Source organism: Hemicordylus capensis, chromosome 2, assembly GCF_027244095.1.
Source record: "Hemicordylus capensis ecotype Gifberg chromosome 2, rHemCap1.1.pri, whole genome shotgun sequence".
Taxonomy (NCBI): domain Eukaryota; kingdom Metazoa; phylum Chordata; class Lepidosauria; order Squamata; family Cordylidae; genus Hemicordylus; species Hemicordylus capensis.
The window spans coordinates 241,216,979-241,242,517 of record NC_069658.1 but is presented as its reverse complement, the minus strand read 5'-3'; the positions used below and the strand labels follow the sequence as shown (position 1 = coordinate 241,242,517).

Sequence of the window (25,539 nt, the reverse complement as noted above, 5' to 3'; positions counted from 1 at the left end):
TTTTAAAACATACCCCATTCAGAAAACAGGTGCTGCTGCCGTCAATTTCTCTCTCAAGCCCCACCCCCATCCTTTGCTAGAGGCCTTTGGATTGCAAAGAGCTGCAAGAGTTGAGCCACTTCCAAGCAGGGGAAGGGGGAGGTTTTGCATCCAGTGGCACCCATCGGGGGATCAAGGGAGCAGAAAAGATCCATGATTATTTCCCCTGCAGTCCTTGAAACTGGAGGTGCCAGGAAGTATTTAAGGTCTGCCAGCCTGGCCTGCAAGGGTTTGGCTTCTGAGCTGCCTGCGGCTCAGAATGAAGGACGAGCATGAATGGTCCCCTTTGCTAAGCAGGGTCTTCCCTGGTTTGCATTTGGGTGGGAGACTATATGTGAGCACTTTAATATATCCCCCTTAGTAGATGGTACCATCCTCGGTGGTAGAATGTCTGCATGCTTGCATGCAGAAGGTCCCGGGTTCAATCCCTGGCATCTCCATGCAGGACTGGGAAGAACACCTGCCTGCAACCTTGGAGATCTGCTACCAGACAGTGTAGACAACGCTGAGCTAGATGGACCAATGGCCATCCAAGGAATAGTCTTCCTAGCAGCTTCCTAGGTCATCCTATAACAAGGTCTCCCCACTGTCTTCATGGGTCAACATGATGCACTGTCTGCCGCTGGCATAACGGCTGTGCTACTACCCTCATCAGAGGGAGTCCTGGCAGCCTTGCACACACAAGAACACCCTCGCACAATCCCCCCCGGTGCTCCCTTTTATAAGTGCAGCAGTCTCAGAACAGGAGTTATGTTGGTGGAAGATGCTGCAGCACGTTAGCCATGGTTTGGGCCCAAGCCATTGGCTGAGATCCTCACTCAATGGTCAATATTACTACTTGGGAGTTGCTCTAAAAGGGTTGCTAAATTATAGTAGAACTTCCTCTATTAAATTGAGTCAGGATATGTCAGCTATTGTCAGCATCTGACCCCCAGGGAAGTCATATTCTTCAAGAATGTAGAAACAGGTTCTGTAACCCTATTTTCATAAACATGTTCTATTTATACTACTTATTTCTAACAGTTTGCCAAGCCTTAAAAGCAACAGGAACGCTAGCATGTTTAAAGAACACATTCCGAATGATAATGTGACGGTGGGACAGGTTAGTACAGGCATTTCATGTAAAAACGATTCCTTTGTCTTTTGAATTAGCAGCCAAAGCATGGACGAGGCTCCAGACCATTTGTACATTTTTGAATCCTTCCTGTTTTTCTGCTGGTACTCCCTGGATTTTCTTGGATCCACTCTAAACTTATTTTGCCTTTCTCCCAGCAGGTGGGACCTGCAACAAAATGGAGCACCAACTTAAACGGAGTGCCCACCTTTAGGAACCCCAGTGTGACCCTATAAACCCCATGGCCCTTTAGGGCAGTAGCCAAGCTGACACTGGCCAGGGGCGCGGAGGTTTAGGGGTTCCGTGGTGTTCCCATTGCAGCTGACAAAGGGTATGTTTAAAATGGGGTTCAGCATAAGAACATCCCTGCTGGATCAGGCCCAAGGCCTATCTAGTCCTGCATCCGGTTTCGCACAGTGGCCCAGCAGATACCGCTGGAAGCCAAAGTCAGGAATTCAGGGCGTGCCCTCTCTCTTTCTGTTACTCCCCTGCAACTGGTATTCAGAGAAATCCTTCCTTTGAGGCTGGAGGTGGCCCACAGCCCTCCAACTAGTAGCTATTGATAGACTTCTCCTCCATGAAGTTATCCAAACCCCTCTTAAAGCCATCCAGGTTGTTGGCTGTCACCACATCCTGTGGCTCTCAGTTCCACAAGTGGATCACACGTTCTGTGAAAAAGTACTTCCGTTTGTTGGTCCTAGAACTCCTGGCAATCAATTTCATGGGGTGACCCCTGGTTCTAGTGTTGTGTGAGAGGGAAAAGAATTTTTCTCTCTCCACTTTCTCCAAACCATGCATAATTTTATAGACCTCTATCATGTCTCCCCACAGTCATCTTTTTTCTAAACTAAAAAGCCCCAGATGTTGTAGTCTTGCCTCATAAGAGAGGTGCTGTAGGCCCGTGGTCATCTTGGTTGCCCTCTTCTGCACCTTTTCCAGTTCTACAATGTCCTTTTTAAGATGTGGTGACCAGTATTGTATGCAGTACTCCAAATGTGGTTGCACCATAGTTTTGTATAAGGGCATTATAATATTAGCTGTTTTATTTTCAATCCCCTTTCTAATGATCCCTAGCATGGAATTTGCCTTTTTCACAGCTGCCGCACATTGAGTTGACAGTTTCAACGAGCTGTCCACCACGACCCCAAGATCTCTCTCCTGGTCAGTCACCGACAGCTCAGATCCCATCAGCGTATACTTGAATTAGGGTTTTTCGTCCCAATGTGCATCACCTTACGCTTCCCAGCATTGAACTGCATTTGCCATTTTGTCACCCACTCCCCCAGTTTGGAGAGATCCTTTTGGAGCTGCTCACAATCTGTTTTGGATTTCACTACCTGGAAGAGTTTGGTATCATCTGCAAATTTGGCCACCTCACTTCTTACCCCTGCTTCAAGATCATTTATGAATAAATTTAAAAGCACCAGTCCCAGTACAGATCCCTGGGGGACCCCACTTCTTTCTTATTTGTTTGTTTGTTTGTTTATTACATTTATAACCCACCCAAAATTATGTCTCTGGGCGGCTAAAAACAATTAAAACACATATAAAAGTTAAAACAGTTAAAATAGTTACTTCCCTCCATTGTGAAAACTCTCCATTTATACCTACCCTCTGTCTTTCAACCAGTTTGCAATCCACACATGTACCTGTCCCCCTATACCATGACTGCTAAGTTTCCTCAGGAGTCTTTGATGAGGAACTTTGTCAAAAGCTTTTTGGAAGTCTAGGTATACTATGTCAACTGGATCAGCTTGATCCACACACTCGTTGACATCCTCAAAGAAGCAGCCTCCTAGCTCAGAGGTCTCTGCAGTATGCCCTGCGCACTCGCGCAGGGCATACTGGGGCTTCCGGGGGCCGCATGGCCCCCTAGCTCCCCAGCCCCAGCCGGCTCCGTCTCAGAGCCGGCCATCGTGTGAGCGGCCGATCCGGCTGCCCAGGGCTCCCTGCCCGCTCGTCTGCGGGGAGTGTGGGCTTAGCCCGCTCTCTCTACAGTATTAACAAAAGCCTCTATGTGTGGGTAATTGAAGTCACCCATGATTACAGCCCTGGATCTCCTTGATGCCTCCCTGATTTCCTCCTGCAACTCCCAGTCACTGTCAGTGTTTTGATCCGGAGGGTGATAGCACGTCCCCAGTAGTACATTCCCTTCCAGGCCTTGTATTGTCACTCACAGGGTTTCTGTGGAGGACTCCAGTCCACCTAGGTTTTCTATCTTGTTAGATTCTATCCCTTCTTTAACATACAGTGCTTCCCCACCTCCAAGGCGCCCCTCCCTGTCCTTTCTACTATAGAGTTTATACCCTGGGATAACAGTATCCCACTGGTTCTCACAGTTCCACCATGTTTCTGTTATGCTCACTATATCTATTTCTGCGTTAGCCACCAAGCACTCCAGCTCATCCATCTTGGCTTGGAGGTTCCTGGCATTGGCATATAAGCACCTATATGATGAATCTCTCCCCTGATGTATGCTTTCTTTTGACTCTTTGACCAGCTGGCACAGGCCCCCATCTGCTCTTTATGTGGTTCTGCTCTGTCCCCTTTTGTTGTGATAAACCCATGCAAAACATCCACATTGGGAGGGCAATCTAACCTAAAACTAAGGCCTAGGGAACCACAGCACAGCCATCTTAATATGAAGTCCCATAACTCTCTATGCCTCTTCCACACTGGAAACTAAGGGGTTAATTCTCCCAGCCCTCTCTGCATAGGGAAGTAACCTTTGCCTCTTAAGGAGCAAATCTGCTGCAGCTGCTGGTATCTTACTCTTCTGCTGAGAGAAACCTAGACAAGGGGCAAGGAATGGGGAAACAGAATAAGCTATGAACAGCGGATGTTGGGAAACTGATATGAGTTAAGGGATGGTCAATTGTTCGTTCTGATGTAAACAAAGGTAGATCTGTGCTGATGATAGGCTTTGGATCTGTGCTGATAGGTTTTGCATTCCTTCTAAGACTTTTGTTACACCATGATAAGATGACTAAGCTACCCTCTGTGTATAAATACTTACCTGTAACTGGGGGTCTTCGCTCTCGATTTGGGTGAACCCCGAAAGCCTTACTTGCTAGCAGTAAAATCCCATAAGCTTTTCCCTGTGTGTGTGTGTGTGTGTGTGTTATTTGGCGTCGTGCACCACCCAGACAAGAACCGGCTTTCACGGTTATATCAGTTTTGTCTGAATCCTTTGCACCCTCCCACTTTAAAGGATGGCTTTTGCCGAACGGGATACTGCCCAGCTCCCATCGGCTGTTTCCCAGGTGTCATTTTAAAAGCTGATAAAAGTGCTACCCTGAGCACACTGAATTAGGAGAGGAGACCTGGTCTTGTGGTAGCAAGCATGACTTGTCCCCTTAGCTAAGCAGGGTCTGCCCTGGTTGCATATGAATGGGAGACTAGAAGTGTGAACACTGAAAGATATTCCCCTTAGGGGATGGAGCTGCTCTGGGCAGATCATCTAGGTTCCAAGTTCCCTCCCTGTCTCCTCCAAAATAGGGCTGAGAGAGACTCCTGCCTGAAACCATGGAGAAGCCACTGCCAGTGTGTGAAGACAATATTGAGCTAGATAGACCAATGGTCTGACTCAGTATGTGGCAGCTTCCTATGTCCCTGAGACACATGGAAATTCTTGTAGAATTAAAATACTAAGTATCTTTATTAGTGAAGTACACTTTGGATAGGAAATAGGAAGAGGAAAGGAAGGGATTCTGACTCATCACAGGATGCCTGAAGAGGAGTCATATCAGGGGTCATAGAGTAGAGACAGCTAGAACAGCTAGGGAGACCCTCACTCACTATCTCTCCTCCCACTGCTCCTAGTGGTCATCAGGATAGTCGGTGCAAAAGGTCGATGCACTGGAACTCCATATCCCACAATTCAATTCAGTTTATTACAATCAAAGATCAGCACACAGTTCACAAATCCAGATACAAGAGTCCCCAAAAGTGAACATCGATACCAGTGCATGCGCACACACACACACACACACACACACACACACACACACACACACAATGCAAGTAAGAACTATTACGTAAAATATAAGATGGAATGAGATGACAAAATAAAAACAAGACGAATTAAGAGCCTGTATTAACCATCTCTGACACACGGTGGGCCGGTCTTAACTGCAGCTGTACAGAATTTGGCCACCCAATGCGTGACATCAGTTTACGTATCAGAAAGAAATAAGTTTATATAAAACTCATCAGAATTATTTGGATATCTAAAAACAAGAGGAGCAATAAATCTAAGACGCAGATCACAAAGAAATGAGCAATACAAAAGCATGTGACCTACTAGTTCAACATCGCCATTCCCACAAGGATGCAATCTCTCCAAAAAAGGAACCCTCCTAAATCTACCCTCTAAGGAGCCACCGTGGTGTAGTGGTTAGAGTGCTGGACTAGGACTGGGGAAACCCGAGTTCAAATCAAATCTCAATTCAGCCATGATACTAGCTGGATGACTCTGGGCCAGTCACTTCTCTCTCAGCCTAACCTACTTCACAGGGTTGTTGTGAGGCCCAGTGGTGGCTCTGCCCCGATGCTTCCTCTTCTGCCTGTGTTCTGCCTCCCACCCACCCACCCACCCCTGCCCTCAAATATATATTAGGCTCGATTAAGAAACAATCCAGATGTTGAAGACGAAAACAGGACTATGGGGCATTCTCTTGCGGCGAGGATCTGGAGTGCGTGCCACCAATGCAGCCTCAAAGGCAGGATGCCTCTGAGTACCTGTTGCAGGCGAGTAATGGCAGGTGAGAGGGCGGACCCTCAACTCCTGCCTATGGCTTCCAGCGGCATCTGGTGAGCCACTGTGCGAAAGAGGATGCTGTACTAGATGGGCCTTGGGCCTGATCCAGCAGGGCTGTTCTTATGTTCTTATGTAATGCACCTCAGGGCAGAACCAGGGGGGAACAAGGCGAGAGGCAGAAATTCAACAGGCAAAGCCCATCTTAGTGCTTGCATGTGGGAAGCTGTATCTGTTGCATTTCTACCTCTCGCGTAGATGCTACCCTGGTGGTGTTTGCGGGGGCGGTGCGGGTCGGGGGGAGTTTCAGTGCAATGTCATAGTCCTGGTAAGGACTGAAAGTTAACACGCCGTTTTCCGATGTGAACATTTTTTTTTTTTACTGAGCTTGGTTTGAAAAGTGCTGCAGAAGGTCAATTGAGGTGCTGGTTTACATATTGCGCAGCACTCCGCCAATCCAAGAGCAGTGCATCTACACTGGTTCTGTCAATTCTAAGCTGCATCCACTGTTACTGGTCTCGCAGAGCTTCAGTGGTGGCTAACAATTGTGTCAGTGCTGAAGCAACACCTCTCTTATTGGGAATAATGAGAGATGCCCCCGTTTGACTGCTGATGATGATGCCAGCAACGAGTTAAGGTGAGAGAGATGTGAATCCTAGAGAGGGGGAAAAGGATCGTGATTGGCCACACTTCTTCCTACCACGCCCCATCCCTGGGAAAGAGGGGGAGGACTCCGTCCGGGATCATTTGGGGAGCCCCACTGAGGTGTGTTTATCTGGAGGGGAGTTTTGGAGGTGGAGGAGGAGGAAGAGGAGGAATCGAGGGAGGAGTGAGTGGGTGGAACACCCCCTTGGGGGGAGAGCAAAGCCCAGAAAGTGAGTGGGGGGAGAAGGAGGGAGGAAAGTCATCCCAGCAGCCCCTCCCCGCACCTCAGCTCATGGGGGGGTGGCCTGTGTGGGGCTGATGATCCCTCTGCAGTTCCTCCCAAGCCGAGACAAGCTTCTTTGCAAAAGGAGGAGGCTTTGAGGAGACAGAAGCCAGTTTTCCAGCTGCTTGCCCTCAATAGCTTTGCGGGGCCCTAACGGGAAAGAGAGACAGTGGTCCCTGGAGGAGGAGGAGTAAAGGGGGAGAAGCAGATCTGGCTGGAATATCTGAGTAGGAAAGAGGGGTGGGGGAGAGAAGGCTGTTGTGGGCAGCGGGGGATGCACAGCCAGCCTTTTCGGGGAGGAGGCTCTGCATTGGTCTGTGACTTGCAAAGGAAGGAACCTCCTTCCATTCTCCAGGTGCCAGTACTCAGTGGCTTCATCCATTACAGAAGTTCCTGCTGCAAGGACCAGTCTGTTGGTGAAACAACTTTGGCCTTCTTGGAGGCTGCCTCTGGAGCAAGGAATTGGAGATGGCAATGCAAGACTCAGGTGGCCCAGAGACCATCAAGGCTGGGAGCGGTGAGGAATTATGGGAAAGGACTCTGCAGGGAATCCTGCAGGAGGAGACGCTCCCTTCAGATGCACAGCTCCAACACTTCAGGCAATTCCGCTACCAGGAGGTTGAGGGACCCCGACAGGTTTGCAGCCGACTCCACCACCTTTGCCGTCGGTGGCTCAGACCAGAGCAACACACAAAACACCAGATCATGGACCTTGTGATCCTAGAGCAGTTTCTGACCATCCTGCCCCCTGAGATGGAGAGCTGGGTGAGGGAATGTGGAGCAGAGACCAGTTCGCATGCAGTGGCCCTGGCAGAAGGTTTCCTCCTGAGCCAGGCAGAGGCCAAGAAGCAGGACGAGCAGCAGGTGAGAGAGTGGGTGGGAGATGGAATGAGTTTTTTTCATTATGTTCTTGTATATAAAAAACTGATATCCCACCTTTCTGTAAGACCTCAGGGTGTCACTGATACGAGAAAGAAGTCAAACTAATTAAGTCTGCTTATTGAAATGGAGAATCATATAAGCAAGGAGAAATGTCCTTAATTTGCTCAGATTTCTCCCAGTGTCCTTGCAGGGGGGAGTATCCCAACCCTTCTCCCTCCACTCACCCACCCCTGCCATTGTCTTTTCTAAACCCTGCCTCCCCGTTCCCTGCCTGGGATTTCTGTTGGCTTTTCAGGAGCAGGGGCCATTAGCAGAAGCAAACCCCAATTTTTCTGAGGCAGAGAAGACTCTATCAGACGCCAGACCGAAGCTGCTGCACGGAGGAAGCTCTCAGGAGGATCATGCAGATCCCACCTCACTGGGTAAGGAGTAATGGATCAAAGCTCTGCTGGGTCTCCCTTAATCCCATGTGCCGAAAAAGGGGTACTTCTTGGTCAACCTGAGTCTGTCTATGGGGGACAAGCAGGGGTGTACAACTGAAATGCTGTGGTGGGCTGAAAGCAACCATGACTTGCTTTGGAAGGCCTGAGGTCAATTTTTGGACCCTGAATTTAGGGCACTGATGATTAAAATTTAATATTAATTTATTTATTGAATTAAAATGAAATTCATTAAAATTAATTTAATTAAAATTGAACTGTAGAAGCTCTTGCAGGCCAAGGTGAATTAAATTAACCTAGCGGAGCCGGGGGGAAGGGCATCTGTGCTTCCGCTGCCGGGCCGGCCTGCTTCTCTGCGTGGCGGGCCTGCTGGCTGGCCCGCTTCTTCTCACCCCTAGCACTTTCTGGCTGGCTGGAAAGCCGGCCTGCCACCTTCTCCCGCACGCTAGCCTGTCTGCCAATTCCCGCTGGCTGGGCAGCCCGCCTCCTTTTCCCAGCAGCTGGCCAGGCCCCACTTCTTCTCACTCCCCCCAAACAGCACTTTATGGCTGGCAGTCTGGCCGGAAAGTTGGCCCGCCACCTCCTCCCACCCACCCGCCAATTCCCTGTGGGTGGGCTGGCCCGCCACCTGCTCCTGGTGGCCGGCCAGCTTGCTTCTTCTTAACCCCTGTCCCTGCCCGGCAGTTTCTGGTTGGCGGGCTGGCCGGAAAGCCAGGCCTCTGTCCCCTGCCCGTCTGCCCGCCCGCCCGCCAATTCCCGGTGCCTGGGCTGGCCCGCCGCCTGCTCCCACTGGACAGGCCAGCCTGCCGCTGCCTGCTCCCAGTGGTTGGCTGGCCACCCTTCCTGTCTCTCCAGCGGCCTGGGCAGCCCACCACGCCTAGAAGAAATAAATATATAGATTGGATTAAACTTCATAACTGTTATTTTTATTATTTATTTATTTAAAATATTGCTATACCACCCAAAACTTGCAACAGAACCCTTATGGCAACAAAACCCTTATTGGATAACCTCAAAACGTGATTGGGGGTGGGGGTGGGGGCAGCAAATCCAAGCAGAGTCATTCATTCCTCAACCTAGTTGTACCTTAATTGAATTAATTGAATGGAGGCATCCAGTTGGAGCATAGGTGGGGGCACCACTCCACAGGAGTGAGGGCAGGGCGGTGTGTTCTGCGGGCTTGCTTCCCTCCTCCACTCCCAAGCCTCTCTGTCCTTCTTCAGTTGGGGTGGGAGCTTCTTGGAAAAGAGGGTGAGCAGCTGGGAAGGCGAGCAGAGCTCTGCCTGCCCCCCTTTCTGCTGCCCTGCCTCCCCTCGCTTCCATCGTGGCCTGGGAATGAGGGGGCACATGCCTTCTGATGGAGATGGAGTGTGCATGTGTGCCATCATTCTCATCAGGGGGGCAGAGGGGCCCAGGAGGGAGAGCACCAGCTCCCACCCACATGCTCTCTTTGCTGGTTCAGCCGGCAGCAGCTGCCCCAGGTACATGCCTCTGAGAGAGAGAGAGAGAGGCAGTGCAGGACCTTTAGGACTGCCTGCCCACTGGCTTGCCTTGCCTCCACTGGCCGAGGAACAAGTATGTGCTCAATGAGGCTCCCTCCCCTGCCTCCTGCTCACTTCTCCCCACCAGTTCCCGAGCCCCTCGCTGTTCCTGGGAGCTTCCTGGAAAGGAGGGCCCGTGTGCGCCCTGAAAGGGATACAGAGCACATGCCTGCACTGAATGAGGCCACACATGTGCCCTGTATCTTCTTCAGGGCTCAAACGCTCCTGGTCCCGAGAGGCTCAGGAGCTGGTGGGGAGAAGCGAGTGGGGGCGGGGGGAAGCGAGCCCCATGGAGGGCTCAGGAGGCGAGTCGCAGGCCAAGAGAAAAGGCCTCGCAGGCCGGATGTTGTACTGCATGAGCCTGTTTTATAGTCCACAGCTGATGGGATGGACAGTGGACTGTCAACCTGATCAGAGCTGTGTTGGAGCAGGGAGCTTTTAGAGCAGTTCCCCTGCAGGCTTGATGGGCAGGGCAGCACACGGGGAAGGAGACTGGGGGGGTGATTTTTGCTCCTCTTCTCCCCTCTCCTCGCAAAACTTCTTCCTGCCAGAAAAATGTCCATGAGTGTGGCACAGTACAGACTACTACTAGAATACTTGTATACTGCCCATCAACCAGAGGTCTCTAAGCGGTTTACATGGATCAATCAATCAATCAAACAAACAAACATGTCCAAGGGATCAGTGCTTTTGCAGGGAAGGGACAGAAGCCAACAACACTTCCAGATCTCATCCCCCATGTGCTGCTCTGCCCATCAAGCCTGCAGGGCAGTGACGCTTCCTAATGTAACATTGTATTGCTCTACAAAAAAGGATCGCTTTTGTCTCTCCTAGTTCATGGAACCCCACTGGAGGTGCTGAAAAGCTCATGGCTCCCCTGTGTGGCTGGAGAAACAGCTTCTACCCAACCAGATCAGGTAGGAGAGGGATCATGTGGGGGACAGCCTAGGTGCCTTTCCCTGAGCCTGAAATAATATTTGCCTCTCTGTAACCTGCCCCCTAAGAGGACCAAGAGGCCATGAATCCTGCTAGAGCATCCTTAGCTGCTTCATCTTAATTATCCTCAGAGATTTGTGTATGGACAGGAGTGCACCTAGGTAATTTGAGCACCCAGTCCACCCAATCGATAGCCCCTGCTTCTGCAAGGCCACGCAAAACCTTCTTTGGGGAGCCTGATCTGCCAAACCTCTGCTGGTTTTTTCCCCTTTTTTCTCTTTTAAATTTTCTTACTGTGTCCAGGGAGCAGGGGCTGTGGGGACGGGGAACGGAGTAGTCCTTCTCTCCTCTCCACCCCACCCTCCCGACGATGGGGAACAGAAGGATGCTGCGTGCGAGGCCACTCGAAACCTTTGGGGAATCAGCGCTGCCAGACCCCTGCTGTTGTTTCCCCTTCTCCCCTCTACACACACACAGATACACACACACACACACACACACACACACACACACAACCTGGCGGCAGGGAACCAGAGCAACGCTGGGCCTGTCCATTCAGACCAGCGTCTTTTACTAAGTGTGAGGTGTGGCTATGGAGTTGAGAGATCAGTCCCCGCCGCTGCAGGGGGAGGGAGGGAGAGGGAAGAAAGGCTGCTCTGCTCTCCCACTCACAGCCACACCTCGGACGCAGTAAGAATTTAAAACAACAACAGCAGAGGTTTGGGGGGTGGGCATGGGGTGGCGGATGGAGACACCCGGCCCTGGCCATTTGGAGGTGCCCCCCGGACCTTGGAGGACTGGACTGGGCCCCCAAGGTCCGGGGGTTAGAGCACCTCTGTGTTATAGGGTTGGGGGGACTGTTTTCTGATCTGTGAGTCCAATATGTTCTTGTTTCAGGGTGCCGTGTCCTTTGAGGAGGTGGCTGTGCATTTCACGGAGGAGGAGTGGGCTCTGCTGGATGCAGACCAAAGAGCCCTGCACAGAGCAGTCATGGAGGAGAACAGGCAGAATGTGGCCTCTCTGGGTAAGGCTCCCTCACTCTCCAGGAATGGCTGCTGCTGCTTCCTTTATTGGGACTCAGCATTCTTTCTTGGTGTATTCTTATGGCAGGGTTGTGGGGCCTCTCTGCCGGGTTGGGAAACACTTATCCAGCGGTCTGTTGTTGGAACTGTTGTTGTTGGAAGTGATCAGGGGCTTCGTGATCAGGGGCTTCTTGTTGGCTTGCCTTGGGAGGATGTGGCATATTCTGAAAAAGTGCTTCTCTTCTCTGTGTTTGAGCCCTGCTGACATTTTGACCAAGATTGCTTTTCCCACTTGAATTTCAAGCCAAACTGGGAGAACAGCAGCTTCCTTCTGGCATCGGACTGACGCTTTCTGCTTTAAGCAATACAGCATCACCGACTGGCTTTTTGGGCATTGGGATGGGACCCTCTGCTAGCTGGCACCCCTGTTTGGGATTAGTGCTTTGGAGGCCATTGGGTGAAGCTGTGCAGGCTGCAGCCCAACCGTGCCCTGAAGAGGGACTTTGGATATTGAGAATGTGCCGGGAGGGTTGTGGTGAGAGCCGTGATGAGCTCCTTTGGCATCCTTCTGACCAGCTGATACATAATCTGCGGAGGATGAGCCTTAATGGGGGAAAGAGGTCATGTGGCAGGTGGGCTCCAAATCCCGAAGCAAATATTCCCAATGAATAGCAGAGAAACTGATGCATTGAACTGAATCTTAAGAACATAAAAACATAAGAACAGCCCTGCTAGATCAGGCCCAAGGCCCATCTACTCCCGCATCCTGCTTCTCACAGTGGCCTACCAGATGCTGCTGGAAGCCTACAGGCAGGGGTTGAGGGCAAGCCCTCTCTCCTGCTGTTACTCCCCTGCAACTAGTACTCAGAGGCATCCCGCCTTTGAGGCTGGAGGTGGCCCACCGCCCTCTTGTCTGCACTGTTTGGTAGCATCTCTCCAGGGTCTCTTGCACAGGACTTCTCAACCTGCTACCCAAAGCCTGAACTGGGTGTGTGGAGGACTCAGCCTGGGGCTTTCTGGACACAAATGCTGCCTGTTCTCTCTCGGTGCTGATGGCTCTCTGTCCTGTTTGTTGATAGATATAAGTTTATTCGGTCATTGACCAGCAAACATTTACAATAAACCGGTACCAATGTTATTTTACAAATAATATAACAAAACCTGGCCATAACAGAGATAATATCAGTGTCCACATTAGTTAAAAGATAACTTAAATAAAATTCATCAGACCGGCCAGGCAAATTATCTAACATAGGAGATATAAGTCTTAAATGGGGTTCACTATAAAAATCACAATAAAGAGTAACATGCGAGGTGGATTCTATAACCTCTTTGCCACATGGGCCAAGTCGTAAAAATAGCGGAACTCCCTTAAACCTGCCATCCAATCCTGCTGTAGGAAGAACATTTAAACGCGCTAAAGTGAGGGCTCATCTAAATTTAGGGACAAGCACCACATCAAAATACTTAGCTGGTTTAATATTAATAGCTTGACTCCCTAAGTATAAATCCTGCTTGAGCCATGCACCTTCTTGTTGAACTTCTATATCCAGGACACGTTGCTTAATTAACTTCCTGGCTTGCTCAGTTCCTACAGTATGCAAATCCTCTACAGAGAGGCCGAAAAAAGAAAATTTACTCAACACAGCTCGTTTCCAGCTCAAATTAAAACCATCATTCATAGCCAAAGAGGCTAAACCCACCTGTCCAAAACTCAGTTTTAACCAAAATCGAAAAATACAGCACCAGTATAAGGATTCCAACCTAATAAGCGCAACTTCTCTTCTGATGACAGCATTCGGAGCACAACACGGTACTTGCAAAATGCATTTAATAAACATATTTATTTTTTATTTATTTATTTTATTTTTGCATTTTTATACCGCCTTTCATTAAAAAGATAACCCCAAGGCGGTTTACAAAAGTTAAAAACATACAATAAAAACACAATAAAAACATTATGCTAAAAGTATTAAAACATATAAAAACAGGCATAAAACAATACAGCAGATAAAAACACACAGAAGCAGCAGTAAAAACGATTATGTAAAAGCCTGGGTAAAAAGCCAAGTCTTTACAAGCTTTCTAAAAGCCGTGATGGAGTCCAAGGAACGAATGGCCACTGGGAGAGCATTCCAGAGTCTGGGGGCAGCAACAGAGAAGGCCCTGTCCCGAGTGCACAACAACCGGGCCTCTCTCATTGTCGGCACCCGGAGCAGGGCCCCCTCAGATGTCCTTGTCAAGCGGGCAGCAACCCTTGGGAGCAGGTGGTCCCTCAAATACCCCGGGCCCAAACCGTTTAGGGCTTTAAAGGTCAAAACCAGCACCTTGAATTGGACTCGGAAACGAACCAGTAGCCAGTGCAGCTCTTTCAAAATGGGGGTGATATGGTTCCAACAGGCAGCTCCGGATAAAACCCTCGTTGCCGCGTTTTGCACTAGCTGCAGTTTCCGGATATTCTTCAAGGACAGCCCCACGTAGAGCGCGTTACAGTAATCCAGCCGCGACGTGACTAAGGCATGGGTAACCATGGCCAGATCTGCCTTCTTGAGAAAGGGATGCAGCTGGCGCACCAGCCGAAGCCATGCAAAGGCACCCCTGGCCACTGCCTCCACCTGAGCCTCCAAAAGCAGAGCTGGGTCCAGTAGTACCCCCAAGCTGCGTACTTGCTCCTTCAAGGGGAGTGCAACCCCATCCAGAACCGGTAAAATCTCCTCATCCCAATTGGCTCTCCTACTGACCAACAGTACCTCCGTCTTATCTGGATTCAATTTCAGTTTGTTAGCCCACATCCAACCCATCACGGCCTCCAACCCCCGATTCAGGACATCCACCGCCTCCCTAGGATCAGATGACAAGGAGAGATAGAGCTGAGTGTCATCCGCATATTGCTGACAACTCAGTCCAAATCCCCGGATGACCTCTCCCAGCGGCTTCATGTAGATGTTAAACAGCATGGGGGACAAGACCGAACCCTGCGGGACCCCACAGGCCAACGGCCACGGGGCCGAGCAGTAGTCCCCCAGCAACACCCTCTGGACCCTCCCCTCAAGAAAGGACCGGAACCACTGCAACGCAGTGCCTCCGATTCCCATACTCGAGAGGCGGCCCAGAAGGATACCATGGTCGATGGTATCGAACGCCGCCGAGAGGTCCAGCAGAACCAACAGGGACGCACTCCCCCTGTCTAGTTCCCGGCATAGGTCATCCACTAGAGCGACCAAGGCAGTCTCAGTCCCGTACCCGGGGCGGAAGCCAGATTGAAAAGGGTCCAGATAATCCGTATCATCCAAGACCCTCTGCAGCTGGGACGCCACCACACGCTCCATCACCTTGCCCAAAAAGGGGAGGTTAGACACAGGTCTATAGTTGTCCAGGTTGGAGGGATCAAGGGAGGGCTTTTTTAATAGAGGTCTTACCACCGCCTCCTTGAGGCACGATGGCATCCTGCCCTCCCTTAATGAAGCATTAACGATCACCTCCAACCATCTGCCTGTCCCCTCCCTGGCAGCTTTTATTAGCCATGAAGGGCAAGGGTCAAGAGAGCACGAAGTCGCCCGCACACTGCCCAGGATCTTGTCCACATCCTCAGGCCGCACCAACTGAAAAGAATCCAACACAACGGGACCAGATGGTACCAAAGGAACGTCTGCCGGAACTGCCAGAACTCTGGAGTCCAGGTCAGCACGGATGCAAGCGACTTTATCTGCAAAGCAACAGGCAAACCGATCACAAAGAGCTGTAGATGACTCCTCCCCCATTGTCTGGGGGGACGTGTGGAGCAAGGTTTTCACCACATGAAACAGCTCTGCCGGTCTGCACTGAGCAGACGCAATGGAGGCGGAGAAAAGGCATTTCTTCTCCGCCCCCACCGCCACGGCATAGTCCCTAAAATGGGCTCTAGCCCGTGTTCGATCAGATTCATGACGACTCTTCCTCCAGCGTCGTTCTAGCCGTCATCCGAGTTGCTTCATCGCCCTAAGCTCCGAGGAAAACCAAGGAGCAGAACGGGCTCCACCAAGCCGGAGAGGGCGTTTGGGGGCAACCGTGTCAACAGCCCGGGCCATCTCTCCATTCCAGAGATTAACCAAGGCCTCGACAGGGTCACCAGCTCTGGACACTGGAAACTCCCCGAGGGCCATCTGAAATCCAAGCGGATCCATAAGCCTCCGGGGGCGGACCATCTTAATTGGCCCACCACCCCTGCAGAGGGCAGACGGAGCAGTCAAACGAAACCCCACCAGGTGATGATCTGTCCATGACAAGGGAGTGGTCTCAAATTCCCCCACCTCCAGATCATTTATTTCCCGGTCAGCAAAAACCAGATCCAGAGTGTGTCCCGCCACGTGGGTAGGGCCCGATACCAACTGAGACAGGCCCATGGTTGCCATGGAGGCCATGAAGTCCTGAGCCGCACCCACTAGGGGGGCCTCGGCGTGGACATTGAAATCCCCCAAAACAATAAGCCTGGGGGAACCCAAAGCCACCTCCGAGACCACCCCCGCCAGCTCAGGTAGGGAGACTGAAGTGCAGCAGGGTGGTCGGTACACCAGCAGAATCCCCAGCCTATCTCGGAGGCCCACCCTCAAGGACAAACACTCAACATTCTGAGATTGCCTGACCGGTCACCTGGAAACGGGGAGGGTCTCTCGAAAGATGACTGCAACGCCTCCTCCCCGGCCCTCGAGGTGGGACTGCTGCACGATCTGGAAACCTGGAGGACAAAGCTGAGAGAGACCAAGCCCGCCCAGTGCATCCAGCCAGGTCTCGGTCACACATACCAGGTCAGCACGCTCATCCACAATCAAATCGTGGATGAGAGATGTTTTTGCGTTAACTGACCTGGCATTCAGCAGCAGCACCCTAATCCTCGAAGGAGTGTTCACAGAGCTCCCTAGGGTCAGAGGGTTGGGAGAAGGGCCGGAAAAAGGAACAGGCCTCAATTGCCTGGACCGTTTTCCCCTGTAATGGCCTGCCCAACTCCCACCACCATACCTCCCTCTGCCCGCTACCCGTGATATTGCTGCCCCCACTCCAGACCCACTTTTTTGCTCTCCCAGACACATCTCCCCAGACTAATCCACCACGGCTACTTGGCTTAATTTAAAAAACAAACAAACAAAAACAAAAAAGCAAAAAACAACCCAGAACCAGGCTTCCATAATCTCCTGCTGACTTCTTAATTGTGGGAAGACGCATCTTCAGGGCCTCAGGCAGCTCACCCCATGGCGGAGAGCCACAAGGATGAGAGCCCTTGTGCTCTCGCCAAGAGGCTCACGCCCCTGGCTCAGCCTGAGTTTTATAGCAGCAGAGGCTGATAGTAGATGGTACACACCTGGAGAAAGGTGGAGCAGGAGCAAAAGCACAGTCACTGCCCTGCCCAAGATGCCCAAGATGTTCCCTGTTTCACTCACTCTCTCACTCACCCCTGTTCCAGTGCCGGTCCTGTAGTCGCTGCCGCCCGTGTTGTCCCTAGGGGTTTGTGGGGCTGGGGGCGAATCAGCATGTTTGGGGGGCCCTTAACCAACAGAAGCCAACAGGCAGGCACCCAGTCCCTCACCCTGGGGTCTGCCTATGGGCAGATGTTCCTCCTCCTGTTCTCTCCCGCTGGCTCCTCCTGCAGGCTACATCTTGTTGGTGTATCTCTTGTAAGCTGGCCTTCTTCCATAGGGTTCTGATCAGCAATGGTGGGCTGATTGGATTATTCCATTATACTGAGAAACTATTCATTTGGTTGAGAGAAAGGAACTGCTCGATCCTGTTGGCTGAGATGTAGGAAGTGTACAAAGCAACTGCAAGGGTGACCTCACAGGAGTTTAGGTAGTTTCACTCACTCTCTCACTCACCCGTGTTCCAGTGCCGGTCCGGTAGTCACTGCCACCAGGGCTGTCCTTAGGGGTTTGTGGGGCTGGGGTTGAAACAGCATGTTTGGGGGGCCCTTAACCAAATAAATCAATAATACACATTGCCTAATACCAAGTCATAAATATACACAGTTTAACACATTTGCATCCCAAAATTCAAATTGGAAAGCATCATACCACCATCCATCCAAATTGTTCACAGAATGCCCACTGCTCCTCCATTTCAAAGGAAGAAAATAATCAATCTGTTTCTGACACATTTTTTATTTTACATTTCTATTCCGCTCTTCTTCCAAGGAACCCAGAGCAGTGTACATGGTTACTTATGTCTTCACAGCCACCCCGTGAGGCAGGTTAAGCTGAGAGAGACATGACTGGCCCAGAGTCACCCAGGGAGATTCATGTTTGAACAGAGATTCGAACCCGGGTCTTCCTGGTCCTAGCCCAACACTCTAACCAGTGTTCCCTCTAATTTCTTAAATCAGAGAGTGGAATGAGTTTTGTTCTGGGCATCAGTATCAGAGCAGTGTGTGCACATGTTAATAATTATATATAGATTTATGGCATGCACGCATGCACACACACACACGCTCTCTCCATAAACATGGAAGGAAAGAAATGTATTTTACAATTCTATTTGATTTATAAAATTGCTGCTCCTTCCAGGCAGTATTTACTGGGAGGTGCTCCTTCCAGACAGTATTTACTTCATCAAAATAAGTCATCAAAAATATTAAATATAAGAACTTATTAAATACAAGTTCCTATATTTAATATTTTTGATGACTTTTATTGATGAAGTAAATACTGTCTTGAAGGAACACCACCTATCACACAAGTGGAATAATGCTGTAAAGTTGTGTATCTCACTAAATAAACTCCCAAGTAAGAATCTAACCCCTTTCGACAAAGAAATCATTATTTTAGGAACAACATTTATCAAAAATATTCTAAATATTATCTACAGACAAGAAAAGCATGTCATTGTAACTTTATTTATTTATTTATTTATTGGAATAACATATTCTTATGCCGGCCAAAACCTGCGTCTCTGGGCGGTAAAACACCAGTTAGAACAAAGTAAATGATATAGCAAAACACTGCAACAATTCAATCCTTAAAACATTTTAAACCATGTTGAAACTATTAAAACAATATTTAATTAAAAGCCTGGGTGAATAAATACGTCTTTAATAGCACTTACATTTATATACCGCTCTATAGCCAGAGGTCTCTAAGCGGTTTAGAATGATTTTTAGCATATTGCCCCCAACTTTCTGGGTACTCGTTTTACCGACCTCGGAAGGATGGAAGGCTGAGTCAACCTTGAGCCCCTGGTCAGGATCGAACTTGTAACCTTCTGGTTACAGGGCGGCAGTTTTACCACTGCGCCACCAGGGGCTCAAGGTTGACTTTTTAAAAGTTATCAGAGAACCAAATAACAGGTTAGAACCAGCACCTTGTATTTTGCCCGAAAACTTATTGGCAGCCAGTGTAGATCTTTCAAAATGGGAGTAATATGGTCTCTCCTAGATGACCCAGAGACCAACCTGGCAGCCACATTCTGTACCAAGGGCAGCCCCACCTAGAGTGCACTGCAGTAATCCAGTCTGGAGGTTAGCAGCCTATGAACCACTGTTCTGAGGTCATTTATCTCAAGAAACGGATGCAGGTTGCATATCAGCCGAAGCTGATAGAAGGCACTTCTGGCCACTGCCTCAGCCTGGGACACCAGGGAGAGGTTTGTGTCCAGAAGCACCCAAAGACTGCGTACTTCTTCCTTCTGGGGAAGTGTGACCCCATCCTTGGTAATATTATCAATGTCCTCCTAAAATTATTTAGTGTAGTTGTCTCATATATAAACAATCACCTTTCTTTCCATCTTTTAATCTATTAGGACTTCCCGTATATGAAATGGTTTATCTTCACCAAAAGCACTGATCATAACTACACCATTAGACAATTCAATGGAACTAACACTAAATGAAATGCAAGAATATCCAAGAACTCCTACTACACATTTCTGGTTACTTTCTCGATCATGTTTGCTGAATCCAACTGGGAAGAAGGCAACGTTTTCTTGTCATGTTACAAGCAACAGAGACCTCACATTGTTCCACAAGCAAGCAGCAAGCATGTGTAGCAAGCTGCTCCAGTCCAATTTTCTCTAAAAGCATCCTCTTCCCATGTGGGGTTCACCTCCTTGTCCTCGGGTGGCCTTTTGGCTCCTCCACTGTGACGAGTGGGGAAAGAGGGGCTTTGCATGCCAGGAAAGAGGGAAAGAGCTAGGGCAATGTTGATGGGGGAGAAATAGGAATGGGGTTTGATTGGGGGGAAGCAGACATTTGGAGGAAAGAAGGTCAGAAAAGACAGCAGAGAAGGATGATGAAGGGGGAAGTGTGGCTGGGAAGAGGGATCAAAGAGAGATTTGGAACTAGGAAGGAAAGACGGGAGGAGAGGAGAGAGTTTTGTGAAAGTGATGCAAAATTAATTACTAAAATGTATAATCTGTTGTTACGTGAAGAAACAAGAGATGAAGTGGTAAAATTAACAATGGTAAAGTGGGCACAAGAAGTAGGTCATAATATTAATCTAGAGGCCTGGGAGAAGCTGTGGAAGAAAGACATCAAGTTCACAGCATGCTATAATTTAAAAGAAGTTTTTATTAAAATGATGTATAGGTGGCACTTAACACCTGAGAAACTAGCTTTAATGTACAAAAATGTATCTAATAAGTGTGGGAGATGTAAAGAAAGCGAGGGGTCCTTCTATCAGATGTGGTGGTCCTGCAGGGAGGTAAAGAGGCTTTGGGATATGATTTATGATGAATTTTAAAAGATTTTTAAGCGTATTTCACAATTATTATTATTATTATTATTATTATTATTATTATTTGATTTCTATACTGATTTCTATACTATCCAAAAATGGCTCAGGGCGGTTTACCTAGAGAAATAATAAATAAATAAGTTGGATCCCTGTCCCCAAAGGGCTCACAATCTAAAAGAAACTTAAGACAGGCACAAACAACAGTCACTGGAAGTACTGTGCTGGGGGTCGATATGGCCAGTTACTCTCCCCCTTCTAAATAAAGAGAATCACCATGGTAAGAGACCTAAATCCTTCCTGTTGGGCGTGATTAATGAAGAAATCCCAAAAGAAAACAAATTTATTTCTATATCTTACAATGGTGGCTAGAATGGTTCTTGCTCAGAAATGGAGATCTGCGGAAATTCCAGCAAGAGAAAAAAGGTTGATGAAGGCATACGAATATTCAGAAATGGCAAAATTTATTGTATTAGTAAGAGATGGCTATATAGAAAGTTTTCTAGAAGATTGGAAACTCTTTCTGTGGTACATGAAAAACAATTTGCATTTGGATTTATTAACGGAAATGTAAAAATAACAGTTGAGGAATTTGTTTTAGTAATGAAATATGGTGATATAATAACTAGATACATAAATATGAAGAAAATATTTATATGAGAACCAAAATGGATGTTACAGTATAACTATGTTGAAAGATGAACTGCAAGTCACATTGGCATACAGAAAACTAATAGAAATATAAATACAAAAGAGAGAAGAGAGGAAGAGCAAGGGGGAGGGGAGCAAAGTGCTGTGAATGTAGCAATGGGGCACGCAGGAGAAGGGCAAGGGACAGTTGGGGTCCAGAGAGCAGTCCAAACTGCCACCAAAAGCTGCGCCCCAAACTCTGACTCCACAAGGGGGGGCAGAGAAAGAAGGAAGGAAAACCAGTAAGGAGCTGACAGTAACAGCAGAAATAGTAAGGATGAAAAAAGAAAAGAGAAATGAGCAGGAGGAGGAGGAAGGGGGCCAGGAGAAAGAGAAAGCAAAGGGGGCTGAGCGGGAGGTGAGAGAGGGAACTGAGGGCGGCTGCTTGGCTCCAGTCAATTGCGGATTCTGCCTGCTGGTTGCTACTGCCTCCTGCTCGTCCTCCGTGACGTCTGTCTGACTGTCTCCTGCGTGGCGATGGCTCACGTGTGCAAGTGCGCGCACACACAGGACAGGCGCAGTCTGAATGGTAGCAGTCAGCCTCACTTCCTCGTTGTGGCTTGGGAGCGATACTTGCAGCGGCAGGGGGAAAGATGGCACGGGGGAAAGACATGAAGCAGCCATCCCAAGTGCACGAGGAGACTGCGCAGCTGCCGGAATGGGCTGAGCGGGGAGCCACACCTCTGTGTGCGCTCCCTCAGCCGCACAGCTTAGAGCCCCAAGCCGGAAGTTCAGGACAGCAGCGAGACAGAAGCTAAGGACGGCCCTGGCTGCCACCACTCTCTGCTGGATGAGGGAACTGGTGAGGGGCAGGTCCGGTGGATGCTGTGAAGGTGGAGCTCCTGCTTTTTCTGAGGAATGGGGAGGGCATCCTAACTTGACGGGTTGTCAGCCTTCTCATGCTTCAAGACAGGGCCCATCAGATTTCATATCTGTATATACCATGCTGCTCCATCTGATATGAATTTGGTTCGTTCCTGGGTCCGCCCTAAGCCAATCAAAACAGACTCAGTGGGAATTCCTTTGAGGCGTTTATTGCTACTGCAGTTTAGCAAGGTATTCAATGGGCTACGGCTCAGCATTGAATACAAACTGGTTATAGGTGCATCTTACATTTATACAGACAATCTGAATGATGCTGACACCCTAGACATAGTATACGTGGCAATAAAATGGTGGACTAAGTATCTAGTACGCATGCGAATGATTCATTGTTCATCTGGTGATTACTCCTTATTTGGTTACATCCTGTTTTCTTTAACTGTCAGCAAACAGTGAGAACCCTGTGAAAACCAAGTTTCTTAGATACAATTTAGTGGAGAGAGATAACGACGTTGATCATGTGAGGCCGTGATGGCTCTGAGCTGGGCTGGGGTTACTTTGAGTTAGAATGAGGTTTTCTAAGTTTTTCTAAGTAAAATGAACAAAATGGAGTTGCTTTGGTTTTCTAAACACATCACAGCCACACACCCAACCCAGTTCCGGTCCTGTCTCGCTTCAAGACAGTCCACCAGCTGCCCAGTCTCTTCTAGCTTCTAGCTGCCTTAGGCTTGTTTTTTCCTTCGTTATCCTCTACCTTTTTGGTTTGTGTCTCTGCACTTGTTCCACTCATGGAGCTTTCACATTGCGGCAACATGCTGAAGGGCGCCTTTTCGGAGGGCCCCCTCAGAGGCTATGTTGGCACCCGCCTCTGCGGTGTCTGGGACCGCTGCCGTGTGCACGGCTGGGCTTTCTGAGGGAACGCTTGCTAAAAGCTCCGAGATGGCTCTGTGCCTAGAGCTTGTTCCGCCCCGAAAAGCGGCAAAGAAGACCAAACACTTAACGGGCCCAGACGTGGCCTAAAAGAAAAAGGAATGCAAGCTGGCCTCCGGCGGGGCTCCACTTTGTGAGAGGCTTCAGCTACAGGCAGTACGGGTGCGACTATCTCCAACAGTCTTGATGAGATTCCCGCCAAAACCACAGCAGCCATTATGGTCTCTCCTCAGCCCGTGCCTGTTTCTAAGGCTGTGCCTTTGGCCTTGCCGCTCGCTGTTTCTGCACTCCTACAGGGGGTGCACTCAGACACGCCTGAGACTATTACCAGCCCTAACAATGAGGCTTTGTCAGCCAGTGAGTTGCAGTGGTTGGGGGACTTTGTTAAAAAAACAATGTTTGTCCCTGGTGTCTCCTTTATTGGAACAGTTCTTCAGGGCAGGTAGCTGCCATGGCTCCCCCACTTTGGGGAGGGGTGGCATCTGAAGCCCTGGCTAAGCGCCCTAGGTGCCCTTCCTTTTCTGATTCAAGCCCTCAGAAGGGCTATTCTGCAGAGCAAGCGGTTTCAGTTTCCCCTCCCCCCTAAAAGGAGGCTCCATAAAAGAAAAAGAGTGCCACTGTCGGATGAGGGCATTAGGGCACCTAAACGCCCCCTAGTGGCTCCTCTGCCAGCAGCAGCCTCTTCTGTTGTTACTGCTGTGCCTCCACTTCATCGCTCGGCTGCTGTTTCTTCTGACACAGAGTCCTCTGAGTCAGAAAAGGAAGAAGGGGAATTGTCTGATGAACAAAACCCTCCTCCAGAGAAGCCCAGCTCTTCTCGTTTGTTTTCCTTGTCAGAGTTCAAGGTTTTGTTCGCTAAAGCGAAAAGAGTTATTAAGGATGTGTCCCCAGAATCAGGGGTTCCTTACACTTCAGGTTTGGATCAAGAGGTTTTTCCCTCTACCTTGGCTTCAACAGCCACAGTTCCTTTTCCCACTCTCTTCAAGGATGTAATGTTAGCAGAGTGGGGGGGTGCCTGTTACCACTAAACCTGTTTTGACTTTTCCTAAGAAATTATATACTCTGCCGCCTGACATTATGTCTTTGTTAGCGGCTTCCATTGTAGATGCCCCTGTGGTGCAATTGGAGTCGTGTGCGTTGCTGACTGAGGAAGGCGATGAGTTTTTTAAAGTCACCTGAGGAGAAGAAGGCGGATCATCTTCTATGAAAAAGTCACAAGGCCTCAGCCACTGTCATTAGAGCAGTGACTACCAATTCAATATTTGCTAGGGTGTCCATTCTTCGGGCGAAAGAACTGATAAGATTGGTGCCTCCAGAAAATGTTAAACTTTGGCAAGGTCTTTCTAAATTGGCCAGGGCGTCTGCTCTTATGGCTGACTCAAGCCTTGATTGTCTGCAACATGCCTCCCGTGCCATGGCAGCAGGGGTGGCGGTCAGGAGAGGCTTATGGCTGAGACATTGGAAAGTAGACACGAAGTCAAAGTTGCCTTGGCTGCTACTCCCTTTTTAGGAGGGAAGTCATTCAGAGAGTCTTTAGATCCAGTTTTAGTCGGAACCCGTGTCCAAAAAAAAAAAAAAAAAAGAGGGGGGGAAAGCCATGCCTATGGGGTGAGGGGAAGCTCGTAGAGGGTTTAAGGGTAATTCCTCATTTTAGAGTTCCTTTCGTCCCTACAGGAATTCACCCCACGCAGGTTATGCTGGCTTCAGGGGCACTGACAAAGACAAAGACAACCGAGGCTTGGCATTCAGAGGGTCCTGGAGACCATCCTGGTTCTGCAGGAACAGGGGACAGAATAAGAACTGATTGAGTTCCTTCAGCAACAGCGCAGATTCCAGGAATCGTAAGCAATGACTCCGTCCCGGGACCTGGGTGCTGATCACCACCGATCAGTCGGTTATTTGTACAGTTACCCAGGGTTATTCAATAGATTTTGTATCTGTTCCCCACCATTTTCTTTACGTAACTCCTGTCTCCAGATAGCTTTCCAAAAGACTTCTGATGGAGCAGGTTATTTTTCGTCTGGTACAGATTTGGGCCGTAGAGCCAGTTCCTACAACAGAATCATGGCAGGGTGTGTTTTCTTTGCTCTTCTTGGTTTCAAAGAAGGAGGACAACTGCTTTGTGAGGAACCGGACATTCAGGATGGAGTCATTAAAGTCCATCACCGCTCTGGGCTCCTTTGAGGAAGAGCGGGATATAAATGCAAAATAATAAGAGATCGGTCCACCCGGGGAATTGGCTTTCATCTATAGACTTGTCAGAGGCTTATCTGCACGTCCCAATTCACCTAAGGTATCATCGTTTCCTGAAGTTTGTTTACAATCAACAGCAGTTCCAATAGGGAGCATTGCCTTTCAGCTTGTCATTGGTGCCCCGAGTATTTACAAAATTGATGGTAGCTGTCATCACGCATGCCTGGGAATTCAGGCCTATCCGTAATTGGACAATGTGTTGATCAGATCAGTGTCCTACCTTCAAGCAATCAGCTATGTCACCTGCACGGTCCACATTCTGGAGGAACACGGTTTCATTATCACCCGTTTGAAGAGTCATCTTCAACTGTCTCGCATTCTGCTACATATGGTAGTGCTTTTCAATATGGAGTTGGCGTTAGTATCTCTACCAGTAGAGTGTTAGAACAAGCTCAGAGAGACTATCGCTCCTTGGATGCTGAAGAAGAAAGGGGACCTCATGTCCCTAGCTCAAATTTTGGGACACTTGATTGCCTGGGCCAGATGGCATTCCACA

The 25,539-nt window shown here is 49.2% G+C and overlaps 1 protein-coding gene across 5 annotated transcripts in view; it reads left to right on the top strand.

Moving 5' to 3' along the window:
• The first annotated feature begins 1,146 nt into the window (after positions 1-1,146).
• LOC128347441 (zinc finger protein 420-like) overlaps positions 1,147-25,539 on the top strand; it is a 94,148-nt gene continuing 69,755 nt past the window's right edge. For 4 of the 5 annotated variants that reach the window (XR_008317567.1, XM_053302120.1, XM_053302122.1 and 1 more), the window contains exons 1-4: positions 1,147-7,701; positions 8,015-8,141; positions 10,535-10,617; positions 11,534-11,660. Coding sequence is in view for 4 of the 5 variants with exons in the window: in XM_053302120.1 (XP_053158095.1) it covers positions 7,306-7,701; positions 8,015-8,141; positions 10,535-10,617; positions 11,534-11,660 (733 nt within the window). In the remaining variant the exon portion in view is untranslated. The remainder of the gene's footprint in view (positions 7,702-8,014; positions 8,142-10,534; positions 10,618-11,533; positions 11,661-25,539) is intronic. The other variant, XM_053302123.1, reaches the window with a different exon arrangement.